The sequence below is a fragment of the Podarcis melisellensis genome (assembly GCF_964234715.1).
Source record: "Podarcis melisellensis genome assembly, chromosome: 16".
Lineage (NCBI taxonomy): Eukaryota > Metazoa > Chordata > Lepidosauria > Squamata > Lacertidae > Podarcis > Podarcis melisellensis.
This window is the reverse complement of record NC_138533.1, coordinates 12,185,124-12,206,102: the sequence shown is the minus strand read 5'-3', so window position 1 is coordinate 12,206,102 and position 20,979 is coordinate 12,185,124. Positions and strand designations below refer to the sequence as shown.

Genomic DNA, 20,979 nt, shown 5'->3' with positions numbered 1-20,979 from the left:
GCTCCGTCTCCCCGCTCCCCCCCCCCCGCACCCCACCCCGCCCCCTTAAAGGGCCAGCACGTCGCTCTCCCTCTCCAGCCAGCGCTTGCCCAGCTGCCCTGCCTGACCACCCCCAGGGCTGGCCGGCTGGGCGCCCGCCTCTCTCTTTGATACCACATCCACCCCACCCCAATGCACCCCCCCTTTCAGATCTCCTGTCTGGAGACATGTTTTCTCCCCCACCCCCCTCCGCCCACTCCTCAATCTATTCTCTTATCAAAAGGGTGTGCCCGGTTGTCACACACACACACGCACCAATTTCTGTCTGCTTTTGCCACAATGGTTTGAAAATTCCGCTTTGTCAGTCGCTTTGATCTCTATCTCTCCGCGCGCCTTGTTGGAAGAGAGGAGGGGGGGCGGATGGATTAGCTTCCATCAGGTTAATCTTAGTTTAATGGCTTCATTTGTTTATTAGCTTAATGCTTGTGACCTGGCATCGTATGGATGCTATTAAGGCGTCCACGTGAATGTCAGGACATCAATAGCAGCAGGGGTAGTTCTGAACCACAAATTGTATGTGTGTGTGTGTGAGAGAGAGAGAGATTTAGACACAGAAACATAATTTTTTCTTACATATCAAAAGATTTAATATTATTATTATTAATCTATTCATAGCCTTCTACACAATGGTCTCAAGGCGATGTACAATAAAGAACAGAAACAGCAGGGGAACGGCAGATGCGTTTAAATAGTGTTAGATTATACGAGATTTGGAGAGGAATTGCTTTTTTTATTGTGCACAGAGCCATATAAATAGATGTTAATAATAATAAAACAAAATAATAATGATACAAAACAGGCACTCTTGGGCAAAGGCTCATTTAGCCAGCTGGAAAAGCCTGTTGGAACAAAAATGGAATAATGAAGTGCAAGTGCGTGTCATCCGAAGTTTGTATCCAATGTCAGTCCTACTCAGAGTAAACCCATTAAGATAAAGAGGCATGATTCACTCGCGTCCATTGATTTCCATGGGTTTACTCAAAGTAGAACTTAGTTGGTGCAAGCCATGATTTATGATGTAATATACTGATAAAAGTATGTATGGAATTTCAATAACCATGAATGAAACTCAGTTTACTACGGCCCAAAAATGCACTGTGAGTCTCTGTACACAGACGCATGCTTGCTTATTTCACTCGATAAAATATATGCATGTATACAAATATGCTAGTCCAGATAGGCACAAATATGGATGTCATATCAGGCAGATGGATACATTTTTTATTGCGTCAACTGCATCGTGTATATATATGAATTGTGTGTGTGTGTTGGTGATGGTAATGATATGTGCTGAATCATTTTGTCTGTGTACAGACATTTTGGAAGAACGTATGCTTTCTAATGTATACACAAATTTTGTCTGTCTGTGTATATGTGACGTATACACACAAAACTGAAGCCACTTTGGTTAAAGGAGGAGTCTCGTGGAGCTTTCCAGTTAAGTGGGGTGGGGGGCTATTTCTGCAAAGCAAACAAACAAACAAACAAACACTCCTCCCTATCACTCCACGTCTACCCCAATCCAATTGCAAAGTCTCATTGCTTCCAGCTTCTGCCATTCTGCAACAGGCATATTTGTCCTATTTAAATATGATTTCCAAATCTGAAGAGGGCAAAACTCCAGGGTGGTAAGGAGGAAGTGAGATACTTATTTTTTAAAAGGGGAAGGGTCAGCATGCATAACCCTGGGGCTTCCAGTACTGTGATTCCTCTGGTTCTGGGGAGGGGCTTTGTTGTGTTTGGGATGTTGTCACCCTTTGCCTTGGTTTGGATACACATCATGGTATTGTTTTTAATCCCGATTATTGACTCCGGATAAACTTCCCTTAATCCCCTTCACTATCAGCTAACAAGGTACTCGGATTTCAACTCTAAGCAGATTGTGGTTTAAAAATGAAGATTAGAGCAATGCCCCAAAGCAACAATTGCTTATCTTAACTATATCTGCATTTATTCTTGAGAAAGATGCCCCTTTTTTTGTTCTGCAGGGGCACCTATAATCCAATTAATTAATTAATTAATTAATTATGTATATGTACTGCCCTATACCCGCAGGTCTCAGGGCGGTTACAACATAAAAACACAAACTGCAAAAAATACAGCATGCTTTTCACTGCATCACATCAGGCAGATATCCAACAGGCTATTATCCTGGAATAAGAGACGGTTGGTCGGTTTCTTTGTAGCTTTTTTAATAAATAAAAAATCAGAGACCCTGCTCACAGTGGATTGGGAGAAACTGGGATTTGGAAGGGCATAATCTCTGCTACCAACACCCCACAGGGCTTTCTCCTCTCTGCACAGTGAAATGCACAAATGAAAGGCAGACTCTCAGCAAGTGCTGGATCTTGAGTTTTAATCCTCATGGTCCCAGCATTGCGTAAGCAGGAGTCTGGAAACAAGCTTATACCATGTGATCGAATGCCAAATTTGTTTAAAAAAAAGACCTCTGTGGCTTTAAGATACAAGACTCTTGGCGGGGGGGGGGGGGGTTGGAGTTGGACCACGTGGTTTGGGCCCCAACAGAAGCTTAATTCAGCCACTTCCTGCCAGAGTTGGGGGAAGCAGCAGCAGCAGCAGCTGCAAGGCACACTTCTGAACATAGGAAGTTTGAGTCAGATCCTTGGCTAGTATAGGCTACATTGGCAGCAGCTCTTTGGCATTTTGGACAGAGATTCCTGCCCCCTCCACTTGTTTTTCGAGATCTTTTAAATTGAAGAACCTAGGACCCCGGGAAACTGAGGCCATTTTGCATACTGCATTATGTGCTCCTGGATGCAAATTCAAATTACATTTCTGCACATTTTACAATTGCTCTCCATTTCCTCTGCAGGCTGATCCTCCGTGTGACCCGTGTGGCTTCCTTCCTTGGAACCTAAATCTTCTCCAGAACGAGAGGTTGCGTTTTGAAAACATCAGCATCTGTGGCCTGCCTTCCTTGGAGGTTTTTAAGCAGAGGTTGGATTGTCATATGTCGTGGAAGCTTTAGCTGAGATTCCTGCACTGCAGGGGGGTGGACTAGATGACCCTTGGGGTCCCTTCCAACTCCACAGTTTTGTTTCTATGCAAGCACTCTTGCTTGTGATCCCCAGCAACTCGTAATTCAAAGGCTCGGCCCCCCTCCGATCATAGAGGTAATATAGCCGTCATGATTAGTAGCCATTGTTCCTTATCCTCTGTGAATTTGTCTAATCCCCTTTTAAAGCCCCCTAAACTGATGGCTGGCAGGGTTAACAATGTGCTGTGCCGGAGCGAGTCTTTCCTCTTGTCTGCAGTGAATCAGCTCCTTTCAGCTCTGTTGGATGAAATACGGAAAGTGGTGGCTGGTGCCCACTGGGTCTGATGGGGCGGACGGCATGGAGCCCAACAGTAGGTGGCACCAGAGACAATGGCAGGCAGAGCTGATGCTACATTTGTCCCCATCCTCCTCCTTCCTGCTGAATTCTACAAGGGGCGACACTGAGACTGAGGCAGGTGAGGCCACTTTCCTGGACTGGTCGCAAGAAAAAAGGAAAGGAGGTGGGGCTGGCTGAGGGCAGACTGAGGTTGGTGGGGCAGTGCCCCATTTGCCAAATGAACCAGCCTCCACTCAACAGGAAAAGGGAAAAACTCAGTCCAATTTCTCCATCACATAGGTGCTTCAATCATGTCTCCCCTTACCCGTCTTGCCCCCTCAAAGACCCACAGATTGTAAGCCCCCACCTCCGCAAATATGGGAGATGCTTCAATAGCATCCTGATTGCCTATTTTCTGCACCTTCTCCATCTCAACAATATCATTTTTTAAAAAATTATTATTATTTGATGTGGCACCCAGAATTGTCTGAAGCAGCATTCTACGTTGCCCAGCTTGGAAGGGGAAATGTGCTGTGTGGTACAGGAAAAGATAAAGAGGTTGATTTGGGCACAGTCACCTGTTGGGCTGGGACGCGGGTGGCGCTGTGGGTTAAACCACAGAGCCTAGGACTTGCCAATCAGAAGGTTGGCAGTTCGAATCCCTGCAACGGGGTGAGCTCCCGTTCCTCGGTCCCTGCTCCTGCCAACCTGGCAGTTTGAAAGCACGTCAAAGTGCAAGTAGATAAATAGGTACCGACCGCTCTGGCGGGAAGGTAAACGGCAATTCCGTGCGCTGCTCTGGTTCACCAGAAGCGGCTTAGTCATGATGGCCACATGACCTGGAAGCTGTATGCCGGCTCCCTCGGCCAATAAAGCGAGATGAGCGCCGCAACCCCAGCGTCGGTCACGACTGGACCTAATGGTCAGGGTCCCTTTACCTTACCTGTTGGCCTGCAGTTTGTGCCATCAGTTAAGCCTTGAATGTTCTATCATAGAATCATGGAATTGCAGAGTTGGAAGGGACCACGGGGGTCATCTAGTCCAACCCTTTGCAAGGCAGGAATCTTTTGCCCATGGGACTCGAACCCATGGCCCTGAAATTAAGAGTCTCACACTCTACCAAGTGAGCTATGAGATGCTTGCACTACTTTCTTTTTCTTTATTCCCCCTCCCATAACAAACACTCTACTAACACTCTGGAATTAGTCACCTTGCAGGGAGACTTTAAAGAGGCAACTCAGCATCTGTGGGACAGGAGGGTGGGGGCAAAGTCTTTCTGGCAGAACAAAAGAACAAATCCCTTATTTGCTTGCCAGGAGGCCTAACCATGGACTAATTAACATCTCCCCCTTCAGTCTCCATTATGAAGTAGGTTTCTTTGGTGGGGGAGTGGGGGGAGGGCAAAGGAGACCCACTCAGAAAACCCAGAGTTCACTTTGCAGACCTCTTTTGTTTGTTTAAGTTCCATTGGGATTGTCTTAAGGCAGGGGTCAGCAAACCTTTTCAGCAGGGGGCCAGTCCATTGTCCCTCAGACCTTGTGGGGGGCCAGACTATATTTTTTGGGGGAAATGAACAAATCCTATGTCCCACAAATAACCCAGAGATGCATTTTAAATAAAAGGACACATTCTACTCATGTAAAAACATGCTGATTCCTGCGGGCCGGATTGAGAAGGCGATTGGGCAGAATTTGGCCCCCGGGCCTTAGGTTGCCTACCCATGTTGTAAGGGCCTCATTAGGATGAGGAGCCTGTTTTCTGGGGTGGGGTGGGGTGGTGGTGAGTGGCCTACAGCACAAAGGTAAAAATGATTTATCTATTTTTTTAAAAAAAGGTAAGACTCATGTCTGCAAGAAAGAAGATTCCACCTAAACATTAGGAAGAACTTCCTGACAGTAAGAGCTGTTTGACAGTGGAATTTGCTGCCAAGGAGTGTGGTGGAGTCTCCTTCTTTGGAGGTCTTTAAGCAGAGGCTTGACAACCATATGTCAGGAGTGCTCTGATGGTGTTTCCTGCTTGGCAGGGGGTTGGACTCGATGGCCCTTGTGGTCTCTTCCAACTCTATGATTCTATGATTTTGCTGCCCCGCCCACTTTTGCCTTTGGCCCCGCCCACCACTTACAGGTGACCTCCAGAAAGTTCCCTACAAAGGGCTGCAGCCTTTGGATGGCAGGAGGTTCCTTTCCCCCTCGTACAGCCAGGGGTTCAGAGTCCAGAGACGTCCAGAGTCCAGCATTTGAGATCCCTAGGTTAGCAATAGCATGATGACAATGATGATGACACTCAAAAAGAAAATCAAGCTCTTCCCCCCCAACTCCAGAGCGTGAGTAGTTTGGTGACATAATCAGCTGTTCTGAGAGGAGATGCTCCTAATCTTGGGCCATCATCAGAACCAATATATTTCGATCAATATTTGTTAACACTCTCCAATAGGAGAAAATCTATATAAGTTAACTAAAAGCAAACAAAGCCACACTTGTCTTTTATCAGATCTCTTATTTACTTAAATTCACAGCTGTAAATGAGGAGTCTCTCATATTTTGGTCTGGCGGCACATAAAAAAAAAGTTGTCAAATGCCCCCCACATCAACCTAACCTACCTCACAGTGTTGCTGTGGGGAATAAACGAGAAAGGGGAGACCCACATACACCACCCTGAGCTCCTTGGACCTGAGAGAGACAGCAACTTTCCTCGCTTGCGATTCCTAGCAACTGATATTTGGAAGCAATGGATGGAGAACGGAGCCATCCCAGCCGGTGGCCCCTGTCAGCTTGACCGGCCATGGATTTGTCAAACCCCTTTTAAAAGCTATCCATACTCGTATTCCTCTTGGTGGAGCAAATTTCACAGTTTAACTATTGTAGGTGCTATTTGAAGAAGTCCTTCGTTTTGTTTGACCTGAATCTTGAGCGTACATCTCCTGATTTATTTATACATCTCCCTGTTAATCATTAGTTCACGCAGAGAACCCTGGCTATGATGATGATTGATGGGGCAAGACAGCTATGATGTGACTCAGAGAAGCAATACAATAGTTAACCTCTAGTGGGCACTGTTGTGTTCTGTGCTATCTGTCAATATCTATCTATCTCTAATCATTAGGCCTAATCTGTGGCCTGCATCCCTTATGCAAATCCAGCAAATGGACCTGTATGGATCTATACAGGCCTACACAGCAAAATCCATTCAGCAATGAAAAAGAAGAAAAAATATTGGGGGGGTTGAGTTCAGCATATTGTAGAGTTCATCAACCCCAAGCAGAAATTTTACCTAACATTGTCCACAAGTATTTTCTTATGTCTTTTTGCACTACCCTCCAGTCATGTTCCCAGGGCAGTTTCGTTCAGGTAAATCTTGACAAACATAAGGTCTAGAAACTTAAAAAACCAGAGGTGGAATTTGGGTAGGTTTGTGTTGAATCCTGCATCCGGTATCAAATTCCTTGCTTTTCTATAGCTGCACAGAAATGGCCGTTTAAAAATGCAATGCCCACTTCTCCTTTTTCCTTCCCTGAAGTCGTCCTTCCTTCATTCTCGTAATTTGGCTTGGAGAGGAGAAAATTGCTTTGACGGGCTTTTTGCCTGCAGCTCTCCACACCTGCCACTAGATGGCAAGGTCTCCCCAGGACAACAGATATCCACAGGTGTTGAAGCAAGACTCCAAAAACGGCACATTCAGTTTGGCCTTTATCTTGCTTTCTCCAGGGTTTCCTTCCACAACCCTATGGTAATGCATGGTGTGTCAGAGCCCAAGTTCAGTGGTCTCTTCCCCTGTGCAGCTCAGCCCATGTCGGTTCTAAAATAATAACAGTAATTTAAAAATTTCACATATTCTAAGCGCAGTTCATTGTATCCTTTTTAAGCCTTTCTGAGATTGCCTCTTAAAGCTTCCCTTGCAAAGGATGTGTAGAGGTCCTAGGTCTGGACATGGAACTGCTGGGAGGTTTTGCTAAGGTGCCTTTGGGGTCAGCACATTTTTGTGTTAATGGACAAAGAGAAGTTTGTTCAATATTTGCTGCACTGCCCTCTGTATAAAGTTATTCAAACTAGGTCCCCCCCTTTTAAATAGAATTTTAATTATATACTCACTAAAGTTCATAGCAGTCAACTTCCCCCCTTTTTTTAAGGGAAATTCCATTATTCTGAATAGGATTCCTCACAAGAAAAGGGAAAACTTGACAGCTATGCTAATGTTATAAAACAGTAAAAACACACCATTAAGTGGCATTAAGCCTAGAGAAGAGGAGGCTTAGAGGTGATATGAGAGCATCTTCAAATATCTGTCTCACGGACGGCAGAGCAAGCTTGTTTTCTGCTGCTCCAGAAGGTAGGACTGAAACCAAGAGATTCAAATGGCAAGAAAGGAGATTCTGACTAAACGTTAGGAAGAAATATCTGGCAGTTAGGAGCTGTTTGACAGTGGAGCGGACTATCTTGGAAGGGGGTAGACGCTCCTTCCTGGAAGCTTTGAAATAGGTTAGATGAGCATCTGCCAGGATTTCTGTATCTTTGAATCCCCCCATTGCAGGGGTTTGGACTAGACCATGGGTAGGCAAACTAAGGTCCAGGGGCCGGATCCAGCCCAATCGCTGTCTAAATCTGGCTCGCGGACGATCCAGGAATCAGCGTGTTTTTACATGAGTAGAATGTGTCCTTTTATTTAAAATGCATCTCTGGGTTATTTGTGGGGCATAGGAATTCATTCATTATTATTTTTTCAAAATATACTCTGAGGGACAGTGGACCGGCCTCCTGCTGAAAAAGTTTGCTGACCCCTGGACTAGACCATATGACCCTCAGGGTCTCTTCCAACTCTACAATTCTATGAAAAGGGGTGTACAAGAAAAAATAAATTCAGACCCTATCATTGTTGGGTATATTGCATTAATATGTTTGTGGTGATATCCGTGCTACTCATGGTTACAATAATAATTTGTAAATCGTACACCTTTCTATATCTTAGGTTTCAGACCCAAACTAGATTTTTGCCTGGTCTGCCTGATTCTAGGATATCAGATCATGAGCCAGGAGGTGAAACATTTATTCTGTCCAATCTGATCAGGTTAAATATAAGGGGTTGTAGCCAATGCTAGACCTACACAGAGTAGGCCTGCTGAGGTTCATAGGCATGGCTTAGGTTCATTATTTCCATTGGGTCTACTCAAGAGTGCAAGTTAAGTTAGATACAGCCCAGGATTTGCATCTGAAGCATAGAAAATAAACAGAAATACAGCCAGTGTAATGTCGTCTTCTAACAGATTGTTTCATTTGATTTTTGCAATTCTTGCTCTTGTGTTTTATTATTTAGATTTTATAGTACATTGGTGGTGGACGACCTGAGGCCACCTGCTCTCTGTTTGGCTCTCTCCTTAGGCTAGACCCCTTTCCCAGCCATGCCCCCTAGCAGGGGTGACTGGTACCCATTAGGTCAAGGAGGGCAGAAGACAGGGAGCTGCCAGTAGATGGAGCCAGAGGCAATGGCAGGCAGAGATGGTCAGTCTAGTTTTGTCCCCATCCTCCTCCTCTTCCATGATGAGTTCTACAAGGGGCAACACTGAGCTGCAGGTGGAGGAAACTGGCAGCCATCTCTACCCCTGTACTGATTGTAAGGAAGGAGGGAGCCCGGGGGGGGGGGGGCTGACAGAGGATAGGCAGAGGATGGTGGGGCAAGGCCCCATTTACCCTACTTGGCCAGCCATCACTGACCCTGCCAGACCCCATTTTCCAGAGACAGTCCTGGATTCACAGAAGCTGTCCTGGTTTCTGATTTGATCCCCAAACATCCCACTTTTTCTTAGGGTGTCCCTAATTTCATTGGTGAAATGTTGGAGGGTATGGTAGAGGGTTGGAGGGTATGGTATTTTTGTCTGAGAAATGTTGAAGGTTATGGAGTTCTCTAACCCCTGAAGGCAGCCCTGTATAGGGAAGTTTCTAAATTGGGTTTAAGTAGGGATGGGCAAATATATCCATTTTGGTTCTCAGTTTCTCCCTTTTCCAGTCTAAAGTTCAGTTTGGGATACATATTTTTTTAAGTCCTCATGAAGATTCATCAACATCTGAAGGCAATTTCCTCTTAATATACTTTTTTTTAATATGCAATTTTGCCTAATGCAATACAACGTTCATATGTTATTTTCACAAATATATGCATTTACATGCACACTTTAGTATGTGAATTTTGTACACGTTACTTGTCCGGATCTATGTTGTGAAATTCAGAGAAGTGCAAATTTCGAGGGATGCTTGTGTTTCTGTTCTCGTATTGTTTTATAAAGTTCAAATCAGGTTCGTTTGCCTTTAGATATGAACCAAATCAAATTTCTCTTCCTGTTCCTAGGTGTGGGACCTTGGCAGACAGTCAAACATGTCTCCTTTGGGCGCTGCCTCTGGTCAGATGTTTACATTCAGCCTTGTAATCTGATATGATTCATTGTTTTAAGTGAATGAATCAAACTTCACTGAATGACGGGGGTATTATTATTTTTATTTCTCTATTTATTTGGCTTGGACAGCTGAAGATCCCTGATGAAATTCTTCAGATACTGCACTGCCAGAATCCTCTGCTCATTTATTCGAGGTCTTCCCCCTGAAGACCGTCTCCCGTGGATCGCGGCCCTGGGGTGCGTGTGTCTAGTCGATGGAATAGGAATCGGCATCCAGCCCCTCTTGCACAGAAAGTGTCAAACGGAGGAAGATGAACTAGGCGTTGCGGGAGTAAACGTTGCCATCTTGTCAAGACTAAAATAAACTCCCCGTTAATAAACGAGGTTGGGGATTGGAAGAGAGCTTTTCGCCATAAAAGGAGCCGAATGCTAAAATTATTGCCCCTGGAACCATCGTGGGAGTATAGAAATTGTTTGTATTAAAAAAAGGAATGGTGTGTGTGTCTGTGTGTAACTCATCCTGGGGTCTATATATACAGCTTCTCTGCCGCCCTACATGACTCTAAAGCACCTTTTGACCCCCGTGCTATTTGTGGGAAGGTCTGCGTGTTGTTGATGGGCAACCGAGAGCTGAAGAGAGACATCATTTGAACCAGAATGCGCAATTTAGCCCTGGAGTTGGGAACCGATAGCCTTCCAGATGTTGTTGGGACTCCAACTCCCACCAGCCCCAGCTAGCACAGCCAATGGTCAGGGACGATGGGATTTGTAGTCCAGAAATGTCTGGAGGGTCACAGGGTTCATCTGGGCACCCGTTTATTGAGCCTTCATCCTGGTTTGCTTGTAGGATGCTTATGTGGAGGTCGGACCATGCATTATTTTTACTGAACGTCGATCCTGATATGCTTCCCACTCATCGTTTGTTCATGCAACGTTTTTCTATGCATTTCCTCATCACTTTCTTAACTGCAAAAATTCTTTTAAAAAGTGGCTTTGTTGCACTCAGAAGAGAGGGGACTTGAACCCCCATATATGGAAGTTTGAAATGTTTGATGCTTAATATTTTTTTATATCTGTTGGGAGCAACCCAGAGTGGTTGGGGCAACCCAATCAGGTGAGTGGAGTACAAATAATTCTTATTTTTATTATACCTCCTGCAGGTGACAGGTATGAATTTCACATTTATGTGACAGCCCCAGTAATGCATTTTTAGGCTGCTAAAATAAAATATTCATTGCCTGTCTAAAGGCATTTAGCAGGCATTTATGTACATGTGCCAAGGCTTCGTTACAGTAAAGGAGAACGTTTTTGATAATTTGGAAACATGAATTATTGTATTACAGTGGAACCTTGGTTCTTGCATGCCTTGGTACTCGAACATTTTGGTTCCTGAACACCAAAAACCCGGAACTAAGTGTTCCAGGTTTCAAACGTTTTTTTAGAAGCTGAACGTCCGATGCGGCTGTCGGCTATTGTTTCCGGGGCGCCTGCGCCAATCGGAAGCCGCGCCTTGGTTTTTGAACGTTTCAGAAGTCAAATGGACTTCTGGAACGGATTACGTTCGAGAACCAAGGTACCACTGTATTTGCTATTCTGTTGTAAGCAGCCACGCATTCCTTGGTGATGTAGAGGGTTTGGGTCTTGAACCAGAGACCAAGCCTGATCTAAGCCTGTGCTGCCGTGGCAGTTCACCAGTAGAGGGAGCCACTGGCTTGTTCTCTTTCTTGCACTTGGGTGCCACCAATGCAGCTGGCTCAAAGGAGGTACTGCAGCTTCCAGACTCAGCGGATGTCAGGTGACACAAGGAAGCCAATGGGCTTGTGTGTGTGTGTGTCTGTGTGTGTCTGTGTCGAGAAATGCAAAGCCTTCTTTTTCAGGTGTGTTTCCACAACCCTGGAAGGAAAATGGGGAGTGGGGGAGGAAGTGGAATAAGCATTATCCAGTGCAACATCAAAATAATAATGACTTATCTTGTTTTTAAATTTATCTTGCAACCTTCCCACACTGATTATGCAAACACATATGCTCAGAGTTCGCTCAGATGTAAGCATCACCTCTGCGCTGTGACTTGGTGGCTGTGATTCAGTTTTCCCTTCCGCAGACGAGGAAGAGCGTCTGTGGGGTCAGGACCTGTTTTCTTCCTTTTCTCTGTGTTTACATTCTCTCCCAACTCCCTGGAAGTTCAAAAGCGAAGGCTGCTTTCCTCCGTGGACTACGGCCAAGTTGGCTTAGCGCTATGATCCTGTTAAATAACTTTCTTGAAAGCAGGGTGCGGCTGAGATCGCTCTCTGTACAGGGGAAGCCCTCCAGCCTGGAACAAAACAACAGCATTTTATTCTCTCTAGGTTTTCCTGGTGCACATATGACCTTTCTGGACACTAAATTACAGCTGGTGACGTCCTCCTTTCCCACGGCGGCCCTGCGAAGACAGTTTTAGTTTGAGATCTGATGCCTTGGGCTGTGGACACACCATACTTTTAAAAGCACATGGCTTCTCCCCCTTTCCCACAAGAATCCTGGGAACCGCAGTTTGTTAAGGGTGCTGGGAATTGTAGCACTGTGAGCGGTAAACTATAGTTCTTAGTATTCTTTGCAGGGAAATACCATATTTTCCTGTCTATAAGACACACCAGACCACAAGACGCACCTAGTTTTTGGAGGAGGAAAACAAGAAAAAAAATTCTGAATCTCAGAAGCCAGAACAGCAAGAGGGATCGCTGCGCAGTGAAAGCAGCAATCCCTCTTGCTGTTCTGGCTTCTGGGATAGCTGCGCAGCCTGCATTCGCTCCATAAGATGCACACACATTTCCCCTTCCTTTTTAGGAGGGAAAAAGTGAGTCTTATAGAGCAAAAAATATGGTATGTGCTTTCAGTGTATGGTGAGTATGCAACCACAGGCCGCGGAGTCTGTCTGGTGTAGCGGCCTGCGTTTTGGACTAGGGAGGTGGTTGTACCTTGAAAGAGTATGACTGGATAGCTTAGTCAGTAGAGCTCGAGATTCTTAATCCCAGGGTTGTGGGTTCGAGCGCCACATTGGGTGAAAGATTCCTGTATTGCAGGGGGTTGGACTAGATGACCCCTTCTAGCTCTACAATTCTATGATTTAACCCTGAAGAATCATGGGAACTGTAGTTTGCTCCTCACAAAGTAGCAATTCCCAGAACTGTCAACAAACTACAATTCCCAGGATTCTTGGGGGGGGGTGTGCTTTATAATGTGCTTTATGGTGTGTACACAACCTTGTTCAGCAGTTTGAACACCACAGCTGTGGAAAAGGACAGCAGGAGAAGGCTGGGACCACAACCCAGATATCAAAGGCCATAACCTCCCTTTCCTAGTTGGGCCTTTCTTCCCTGGAGATGGCGTAGTTGTTGTGAGTGACTCAGGCTAGGAGCTGTAAGCTGGGGAAATTCCCATCCCACTCTAAGATCAGTGATGAGCGACATTTAATGATGTTTATGACCCAGTGCCACAGCACTCATCTGCCTCCTTAAAGGGCCCACAACCTTAAATCTCAAAAGCAGCTTGCACTTAGATTTCATTTTGCCTAGGCTTGCATGGCATGCTGCCCTCTCAACAAACAAGCCCCTCAGTTTGCTGACATCTGTAGCTATGTACACACCATACACTGAGGACCCCTCCAGACTTCTTTTTTATTTCACGCTCGTGGTGATTTGCGTTCCTGGTGCTATAAGAACAGTCACACAGGTTTCCACGTTCAATACCATTTGTACCTGCAAAGGTGCTTTTTTGGGGGGGGGGTCCCCACACCGCTTCCCTTCCAAGCAGTGCATATCCTGCTGAAATTCAGGAATGTTTTACACCACAAAAGTTCTGGCATATTTTTCTCCCACTTTTGTTTGTTTGTTGGTACTATAGCCCTTCTGAACAGCAATAATGGCCCCGCCTGCACTATTTCAAGCAGTTGCATTGCACTTTAAACAGTCATCTCCCCCCCCCCCAAATTCTGGGAACTGTAGTTCATTAAGGGTGCTGAGAATTATTGTTGTTGTTTAGTTGTTTAGTCATGTCCGACTCTTCGTGACTCCATGGACCAGAGCATGCCAGGAACTCCTGTCTCCCACCATCTCACCTCTTTCGTCCCCTTCTCCTTCTTTCCCAACATCAGGGTCTTTTCCAGGGAGTCTTCTCTTCTCATGAGGTGGCCAAAGTATTGGAGCCTCAGCTTCAGGATCTGTCCTTCCAGTGAGCACTCAGGGCTGATTTCCTTCAGAATGGAGAGGTTTGATCTTCTTGCAGTCCATGGGATTCTCAAGAGTCTCCTCCAGCACCATAATTCAAAAGCATAAATTCTTTGGCGATCAGCCTTCTTGATGGTCCAGCTCTCACTTCCATACATCACTATTTCCCCTGAATAGGTTATAATTCCCAGAGTGGTTTAATACTCAATAATCCTTCTTCCCAGGGAACTTTGGAAATTGTAGCTCTGTGAGGGGAATGGGGCTCTCTCTTAACAACTCCCAGCACCCTTAACAAACTACAGTTCCCAGATTTGGTGAGGGAAGCCATGACTGTTTAAAGTGCAATGAAACGGCTTGAAACAGTGCAGATGGGGACAAAGGGGTATCACTGAGAAAGCTTCTCTGAACAAACTAGTATTGTATCCTTTATTTTGGGGAGTGTGCTTTAAATGTATATACAGCCAGCCTCAGTGCCTTACAGCACTTTCCGCATTTGCTGTTCCTTGGCTACCACCACCCAACATCCGGCAGCATAATAATTGCCACCCCAGGACTCTCCCTCTCCCATAATCTATAAAATGGGTGCCAGACTTCCCCCAATCTTTTCTGCAACCTTTAGAACAGAAGCAGGTAGTCTCAAGAGAGACCCGTATCACAGGTCCTGGGATTTCAGAAATCCTGAAAAGTGGTTGATGGATTAAGTATCTACTGTTTTGGCAGCATGGCCCTAGATGGAATTTCAGTGTTCTCAAAATACATATGTGGATTTTATCCTCCCAACAACCCTATGAGGTAGGCTTGGCTGAGAGCAAAAGGGATAATAAAATAATAATAATAATAATAATAATAATAATAATAATAATAATAATAATAATAATAATAGATAGATAGATAGATGATAGATAGTAGATAGATAGATGATAGAATTAATATCCTGTCGTCTTTTCTCCAAAGGAGCTACTCATTTAATCCCCACACAACAACCCTGGGCAGTGACTGCCCCAAGCCCATCCAGTGTGCTTTATGGCCAAGTGGGGATTTGAACCCTGGTCTCTCCCAGGTCCACACTGTCACAGTGCACTGATCATAGGATGGAGAGAATCTGTCTACTATTAGCGGTGGAAGCTAAGTAGAGCCTCCAGCCATAGGGGCAGTCAGAGGACCAATTTGCTTCTAGATGGAAAAAAAATGTGAGCTTTCCAGAAGAAGCTGTTTGGCCTCAACGTAAGAACATGAGAAGAGAAAATGAACCCGCTGGATCAGGCCAATGGCTCATCTAGTCCAGCTTCCTGTTTTCACAGCGGCCATCCAGGTGCCTGTGGGGACATTCACCTCTCCTGTTTGTGGCTGGCGGAACGCACAAACTGAACCCGGGTCTCCCCTGATCTGAATCCGACACCCTAAACCCAGAAGTGGGGGAGTGGGTGAGCTCCCTTACGATACGATAATCTTTATCGTCATTGTCTCATACAGAACAACGAAATCGATAAAATCAACATCAGACATTCAAAAACCAACAAGCCAGCTATCCCAACCTGGTTAGCCCCTAAAAACTTTGATACCCCATAACTGAATACAATATACTCACATAGAGACTACCTTAAAGGTAAAGGGAGCCCTGACCATTAGGTCCAGTCGTGACCGACTCTGGGGTTGCGGCGCTCATCTCGTTTTACTGGCCAAGGGAGCCGGCGTACAGCTTCCGGGTCATGTGGCCAGCATGACGAAGCCGCTTCTGGCAAACCAGAGCAGCGCATGGAAACGCCGTTTACCTTCCTGCTGTAGCGGTACCTATTTATCTACTTGCACTTTGACGTGCTTTCGAACTGCTAGGTTGGCAGGAGCAGGGACCGAGCAATGGGAGCTCACCCCGTCGTGGGGATTCGAACCACCGACCTTCTGATTGGCAAGTCCTAGGCTCTGTGGTTTAACCCACAGCACCCTAGAGACTACCTTACACTGCGTTTAAAACCAAAATCACATTTGAATAGAAACTGTTTCTCAGGCGGCTAGTCCTAGTCTTTATAACCCTGTACCTTCTTCCAGAAGGCAGAAGCTGAAAGAGATCATTTCTGGGGTGCGCACTATCCTGCACTATCTCTGCAGCTTTCTTATGGCACCTGGAAGCATAGATTTGATCCAAGGTTGGAAGAGTGCACCCAATTATTCTCTCTGCAGTCTTTACAACCTTGGACAGCATTGTTTCCCCCCTGACCACCCAAACCACATACACAGACCATAAGTTAATGTTGTTGGGACTCCAACTCCCATCAGCCCCCTGCCAGCATGGACACTGGCCAGGGATGATGGGAGTTGGAGTCTTCACAACATCTGGAGCTTCTCTAACCACTGCACCGCACGGTCTACTTTCCCGGGCAGGTTTCTCCAGAAGTAAACCCTCGCCACCATCCCCGCGGGGCTTACGCGCGCTCGGAGCACTGCGCGCCGGAGTCCTCGCCCCCAGCCCCGCCACGCAGCTCCTCCTTCCTCCGATTCTCTCCAAGAAGGAACCGGGCGGTCACTTTAAGCGCCTTCTCCCGGGCCGGTCCCACCCCTGCGCGCAGTCCCCGCCCAGGGAGAGGCAGCGGCGGCGGTGGTTCCGCACGGGCAGCGGGGGTCCCGGGCCAGGAGCGCCGCAGCCATGGCCGGGGCGCGCCCGGAGGTCCACGCGCTCCAGCTGGAGCCCCTGAAGGTCCCGGAGACCCTGATGAAAGGCAGCAAGTTCATCAAATGGGACGAGGTGAGTCGGAGGGCGGGACGAGCCCACATCTCCCCCCTTCCTTGCCTTGCAAACTTTTCTTGCAAAATAGCCACCCTCCCTTCTGCAGGCTTGCTTTGATCTTAGAGAGGACCCCCCCTTTTCAGTGGGGTGGGTGCGTGGGCCACCAGAAGCCCCGTTCCCTCACTTGTCCCCTCGCTTCAGATTGTCGGTCTTTTCTGCGCAACAGTCTGTTTCCATGCCCGTGTACCCCATTGGGTTACTTTGGGGGGAACCCGCTGACTTCCAAAAGTAAAGATTTGGTAGTTTGCCCATTTCCCCTGCTTTCCCCCTTCTCTTATTCTGCTGCTGCCTCTGGGGTTTTTTTGTGGGGTGGTGGATCCTTTCTGGGAAGTAATCTTGTCCCCTATCTGTATCTTTACACCCCGCTGTTTTATTTACTGGGGGTTCCCTTCTTGTAGAGAGAAATATATTATTCCTCTATCCTCCTACACTTTAGACCTCCTTTTTGACTCCCTCTCTAGATTACTCTCCTCCTCCTTCCCCCCTTATCTCCTATGACACTCCTAAATTCCATTCCTTTGCAACTCTCCAATTCTTTACATTTGTGTTTTATTTTATTCATTTACTTTTTTGGCGGCTTCGTGCAAACTCTGTTGCAGAAACAAATCCCCCCCTTTCACTTATCTGCAGCTCCCCCATGGTTTGCATAGGCGCCCCTTCCCAAAGGAGAGAAAAAAGGTCTCTGTATTAAGTGGGGATCCCCCCCCCCACTTCCTTGAAAGAGTATTTCTTTTCTCCATCAGTCTTGGGAAGCCCCCTTCCCAGTCCCTAATTCTGCTATTTATTTCTTTTTGGCTTCTATTTCTTGACACACGTATACCCACAATTCGCAGCAGAGCAACAACCTGGGAAGGGGTTGGAGAAAACACGGGGGTCCCCTCTGACTTGTTTGTTTCACCCCACCCTATCTCTTCCTTTAGTAGAGCCACTTTTCCTTGGAAAAGACCTTCTCGGTGGGCCCCACAGCTGCCTTTTCCTCTCCTTTAAGCCCCCTTATAACATATCTCCAACACAATCCTCCAACTTCCACTTCCAAACTTCAGCCTGACCCTCCCCTGTCTCGCTTCCCTGTCCCCCTTGCCCCCAAGCGTGACCTCTCCAAGGCTCCCTTGCCCTGAGCTGTCAAGGCACCGGGTGGAGTTGATGCCTTTGCCCTCCCACTCTTCCTGCTTTCTCTCTTTTTCTCCTGTTAGCCTGACTCTTTCTGGAGACAGACCCCTCCTTGCCTTTTTCCGCTTTTTCAGGAACTTTAACCTCCCTAAGTCTTCAAATCGAGATATCTTTTTGCCTTCTTTGTGCCGGAAGGATTTTTTTTCTTTAAATGTGCAATGCGCTGGGTGGTATCTAGGGAGACAAGAAGCATTTCCGCCCCCCCCCCTCCTTCCAACATTTCCAACTTTTTCTCAGTGTTTATAAAAAGAGTGAGGCTTTGTTGAACCCTCTGTTGACTGCCAGCCCCCTATCCCTGTCTCTCCCCCATTTAGTTTCCGGTGCATTTATACTCCCATGTGCCCTGAATGTTGATTTTGGTGTGTGTACATTTTATGAACATGAAGTGTTTTTTATTATAAAAAAGAGATTGTGTACTGTACTGCAATTCACAGGGGTTCTCTATGGGACAGGGGTGTTCTCTATAGGAGAATCTGCCTGCAAGGGGACTGGCCAAACCTTTGGAGTGTGTGTGTATGCTCATGGGGTGCTCTCAGTGGGGTGCATTCTTGTGGCAGATGCATACAGACCTGCCCCACTGAGCTACTTAGACCCAAAATTGAAGCAAAGGCAGTCTCTGAAGCTCTATGAGTTTGGGTCTGTCTTGGAGATGGGCGGATGGTGTCGGGCGTGGGGAGAGTTTATCATCTTCTTCTTCTTTGGCGATCACTCGTAGCCGAGTAAGATTGTCTTCCATAAACACGGTTTTAACAATGAGTCCATAAGTGACTGTGGAGGCCAATTCTGGATCCACACGTCCTTCCACAGTGGGGACATTGGTTTCCAGGCAGGAGTTGATCCCAGTGTGGATTTGCCAAGCGTACCTTCCTCTTAGCACGTTTCTCCCTTGCGTCCTGAGTTCGAGTGTCTTCAAAGCCCATGACACCTTTGGTAAAGGCTGTTTTCCACTGGAGCGCTCGCAGGCAAGGGTTTCCCAATTGTTGGTGTTTATACTACATTTTAAAAGATTTGCCTTGAGACAGTCTTTGAACCTCTTTTGTTGACCACCAGCATTACGCTTTCCATTTTTAAGTTCGGAATAGAGTGTAGTTGCTTTGGAAGAACTGGAAGGGAGGTAGAGGCCTGAGGCCCTTGGTGGAAGAGTGAGGTTAAAAACCAATAAATATTATATGTGGGACCTAGAATGAGTAGATGGGTGGCATTTGAATTGTGGGGGTGGATTTGGCAGATCAGCCTGAATGGGGCTTTGGGTGTTTACAGCGAAGGGACCCTCTGGATCACTTCAGTGGGGCCCAGTGATTGTGGGGCAGAAATAAGAAATCCTTGATTATTTCCTCCATTCCCTTGGGGCCTTCGTTACTGGGGGGCAGGAACAAGCTTCTTCTGACTTCTGCCCCCCCTTACTTTCCCTCCTTCGGCCCTGCTGGGGGTTTCACAATCTAAGCACTATGACAACAGCCCTCTTGGCCTTCCTTCCTTTTGCTCTATCCAACCCCAAAAAAGGAAGCCCAGAGCCTTAGGCAAGAAAAAAAAAGACATACAAGCTAGATCAGTGGGCCTGGGCCCCTCTCAATGATCAAAGGGGGTTTTTGTGTCAGGGAGAGGGGGGGAAGATAGTGGGGGGCAATCACCCCTTAGTAGAGAAGATTCAGGACTTAAGGGAAGGAATTCAGGACTTGTCCTGATTGAAACTGTTAAGGAAAAATGCTAAGGGAAGCTCCAGTACACGCAAAGTGATATTTTCTCTTTGTGCACATGTGTGTGTGTTTTGTATACACAACCCAGACTCCTGTGTCAGGATATTAATGGGGAGGGTGAGCATGGATAGGGAAGTCTGTCTCCTTCTGTTAGAGGAAAACTGGGCGAAAGTTTGGTGTTAACAAGAAATCTCTGACACTGGTTTGTGGTTTGTGTGTAAACACGCTCACAGTTTTGTGTCTTATCTGTGGGTGTTCTTTCTGGGGTGGGGAAGGGTGAAGTTCCCTCCTGGTGTGGAACCATAGTCTCAATTTTCTTCTCTTTTTACCAAAGAGTCAGGTTTTTAGCATTCGCAGAACCTGAGATAGGAGGCAAAATATCCAGACAATATTTTCATTTTGGGCTGAGGAATCAGCCTGCTTCCCGCTTTCAGCGTTTTACTCTTCCTTGCTGGAAAAATTCCTGCAAACACCCACAATCTCACCCAGTCTCTGCACTCCCACCCAGAAGATCTCTTCTAAAATGTGGTGAATTCATGGAGTGTGTGGGGGGTGGGGTATGTGGGCCTAGTGATTTGTGGCATCCTGTGCCAGGCCACATTGGTGCTGGGAGGGTGGCAGGCTGTTTTGGAGGCAAGACGGGTGTCACGTGGGCCTGGTTTGAGAGAGGTGCATGCGTGTACATGTGTCTGGGGGTGAGAGAAAGCAAGGGGTTTTGCAACCCTCAACTGCCCATATTTCTTCTTTGCCCCTCACTCTGATTGTTTGCTACTTTCTCTCCCCGCCTTTTTTTTACCCAAGGATGTGAATCTAATGACTATTTGCACAGCCTGAGGAAACATGTTTCTGAGGTGTCTGCCAAATGACACCCCCAATGGCCCTCTCCCCCCCCTCCTTTCGCCTCAGAAATGCTTCTCAAACAGCTGTGAGGACAAATCCTCTCTCGGGGGAATCCTGTTTCTTGCCTGGAATGGTCGAATATGGAGAGCTCATCTGCCCAGCCAACACTGCAAACAACATGGGGAAACAACAAGGAATACTTTCCCTTCTTCCCTCCCCTGTCTGGTTCTGATCTTAATTCTCCTCATTCTCCAGCATCCCAGCCCAGATCTGCGGGGCCAGAATGTCAAGCTGCAAATTGCGGCTAATTTCCCCCTTCCCATCCGTTTCCTTTCAAAACAGTTCTCAAAAAACGGATAATTTCCCAGGTCAGTTAATTTCCCTGGGGGGAGAGTGGTAGCAATTGCCTCAATCTCTCTTTGATCTTTGTCAGCTGAGCCTGCCTCACAGGGCTATTGTGAGGATAAAATGGGGGGGGGGAGGTGTCTATGTTGTGGAGGGAATCTCCATGTTTGCTAGGAAAGAGGAAGA

The 20,979-nt window shown here is 46.6% G+C and overlaps 1 protein-coding gene and 1 long non-coding RNA gene across 4 annotated transcripts in view; both read left to right on the top strand.

Annotated features, from left to right (window-relative positions):
* Positions 1-424: 424 nt before the first annotated feature.
* Positions 425-10,254, top strand: LOC309358743. 2 transcript variants are annotated; one of them, XR_014163544.1, is made up of 2 exons: positions 425-2,997; positions 9,712-10,254. It is a non-coding gene; the product is annotated as an uncharacterized lncRNA (long non-coding RNA). The 2 variants fall into 2 exon arrangements; XR_014163545.1 differs by having other exon boundaries at positions 425-3,173.
* A 6,311-nt stretch (positions 10,255-16,565) lies between these two features.
* PLCB3 (phospholipase C beta 3) overlaps positions 16,566-20,979 on the top strand; it is a 65,765-nt gene continuing 61,351 nt past the window's right edge. For both annotated transcript variants that reach the window (XM_081891340.1, XM_081891339.1), the window contains exon 1: positions 16,566-16,699. In XM_081891340.1, coding sequence (XP_081747466.1) covers positions 16,601-16,699 — 99 coding nt within the window. In that variant the 5' untranslated portion in view covers positions 16,566-16,600. The remainder of the gene's footprint in view (positions 16,700-20,979) is intronic.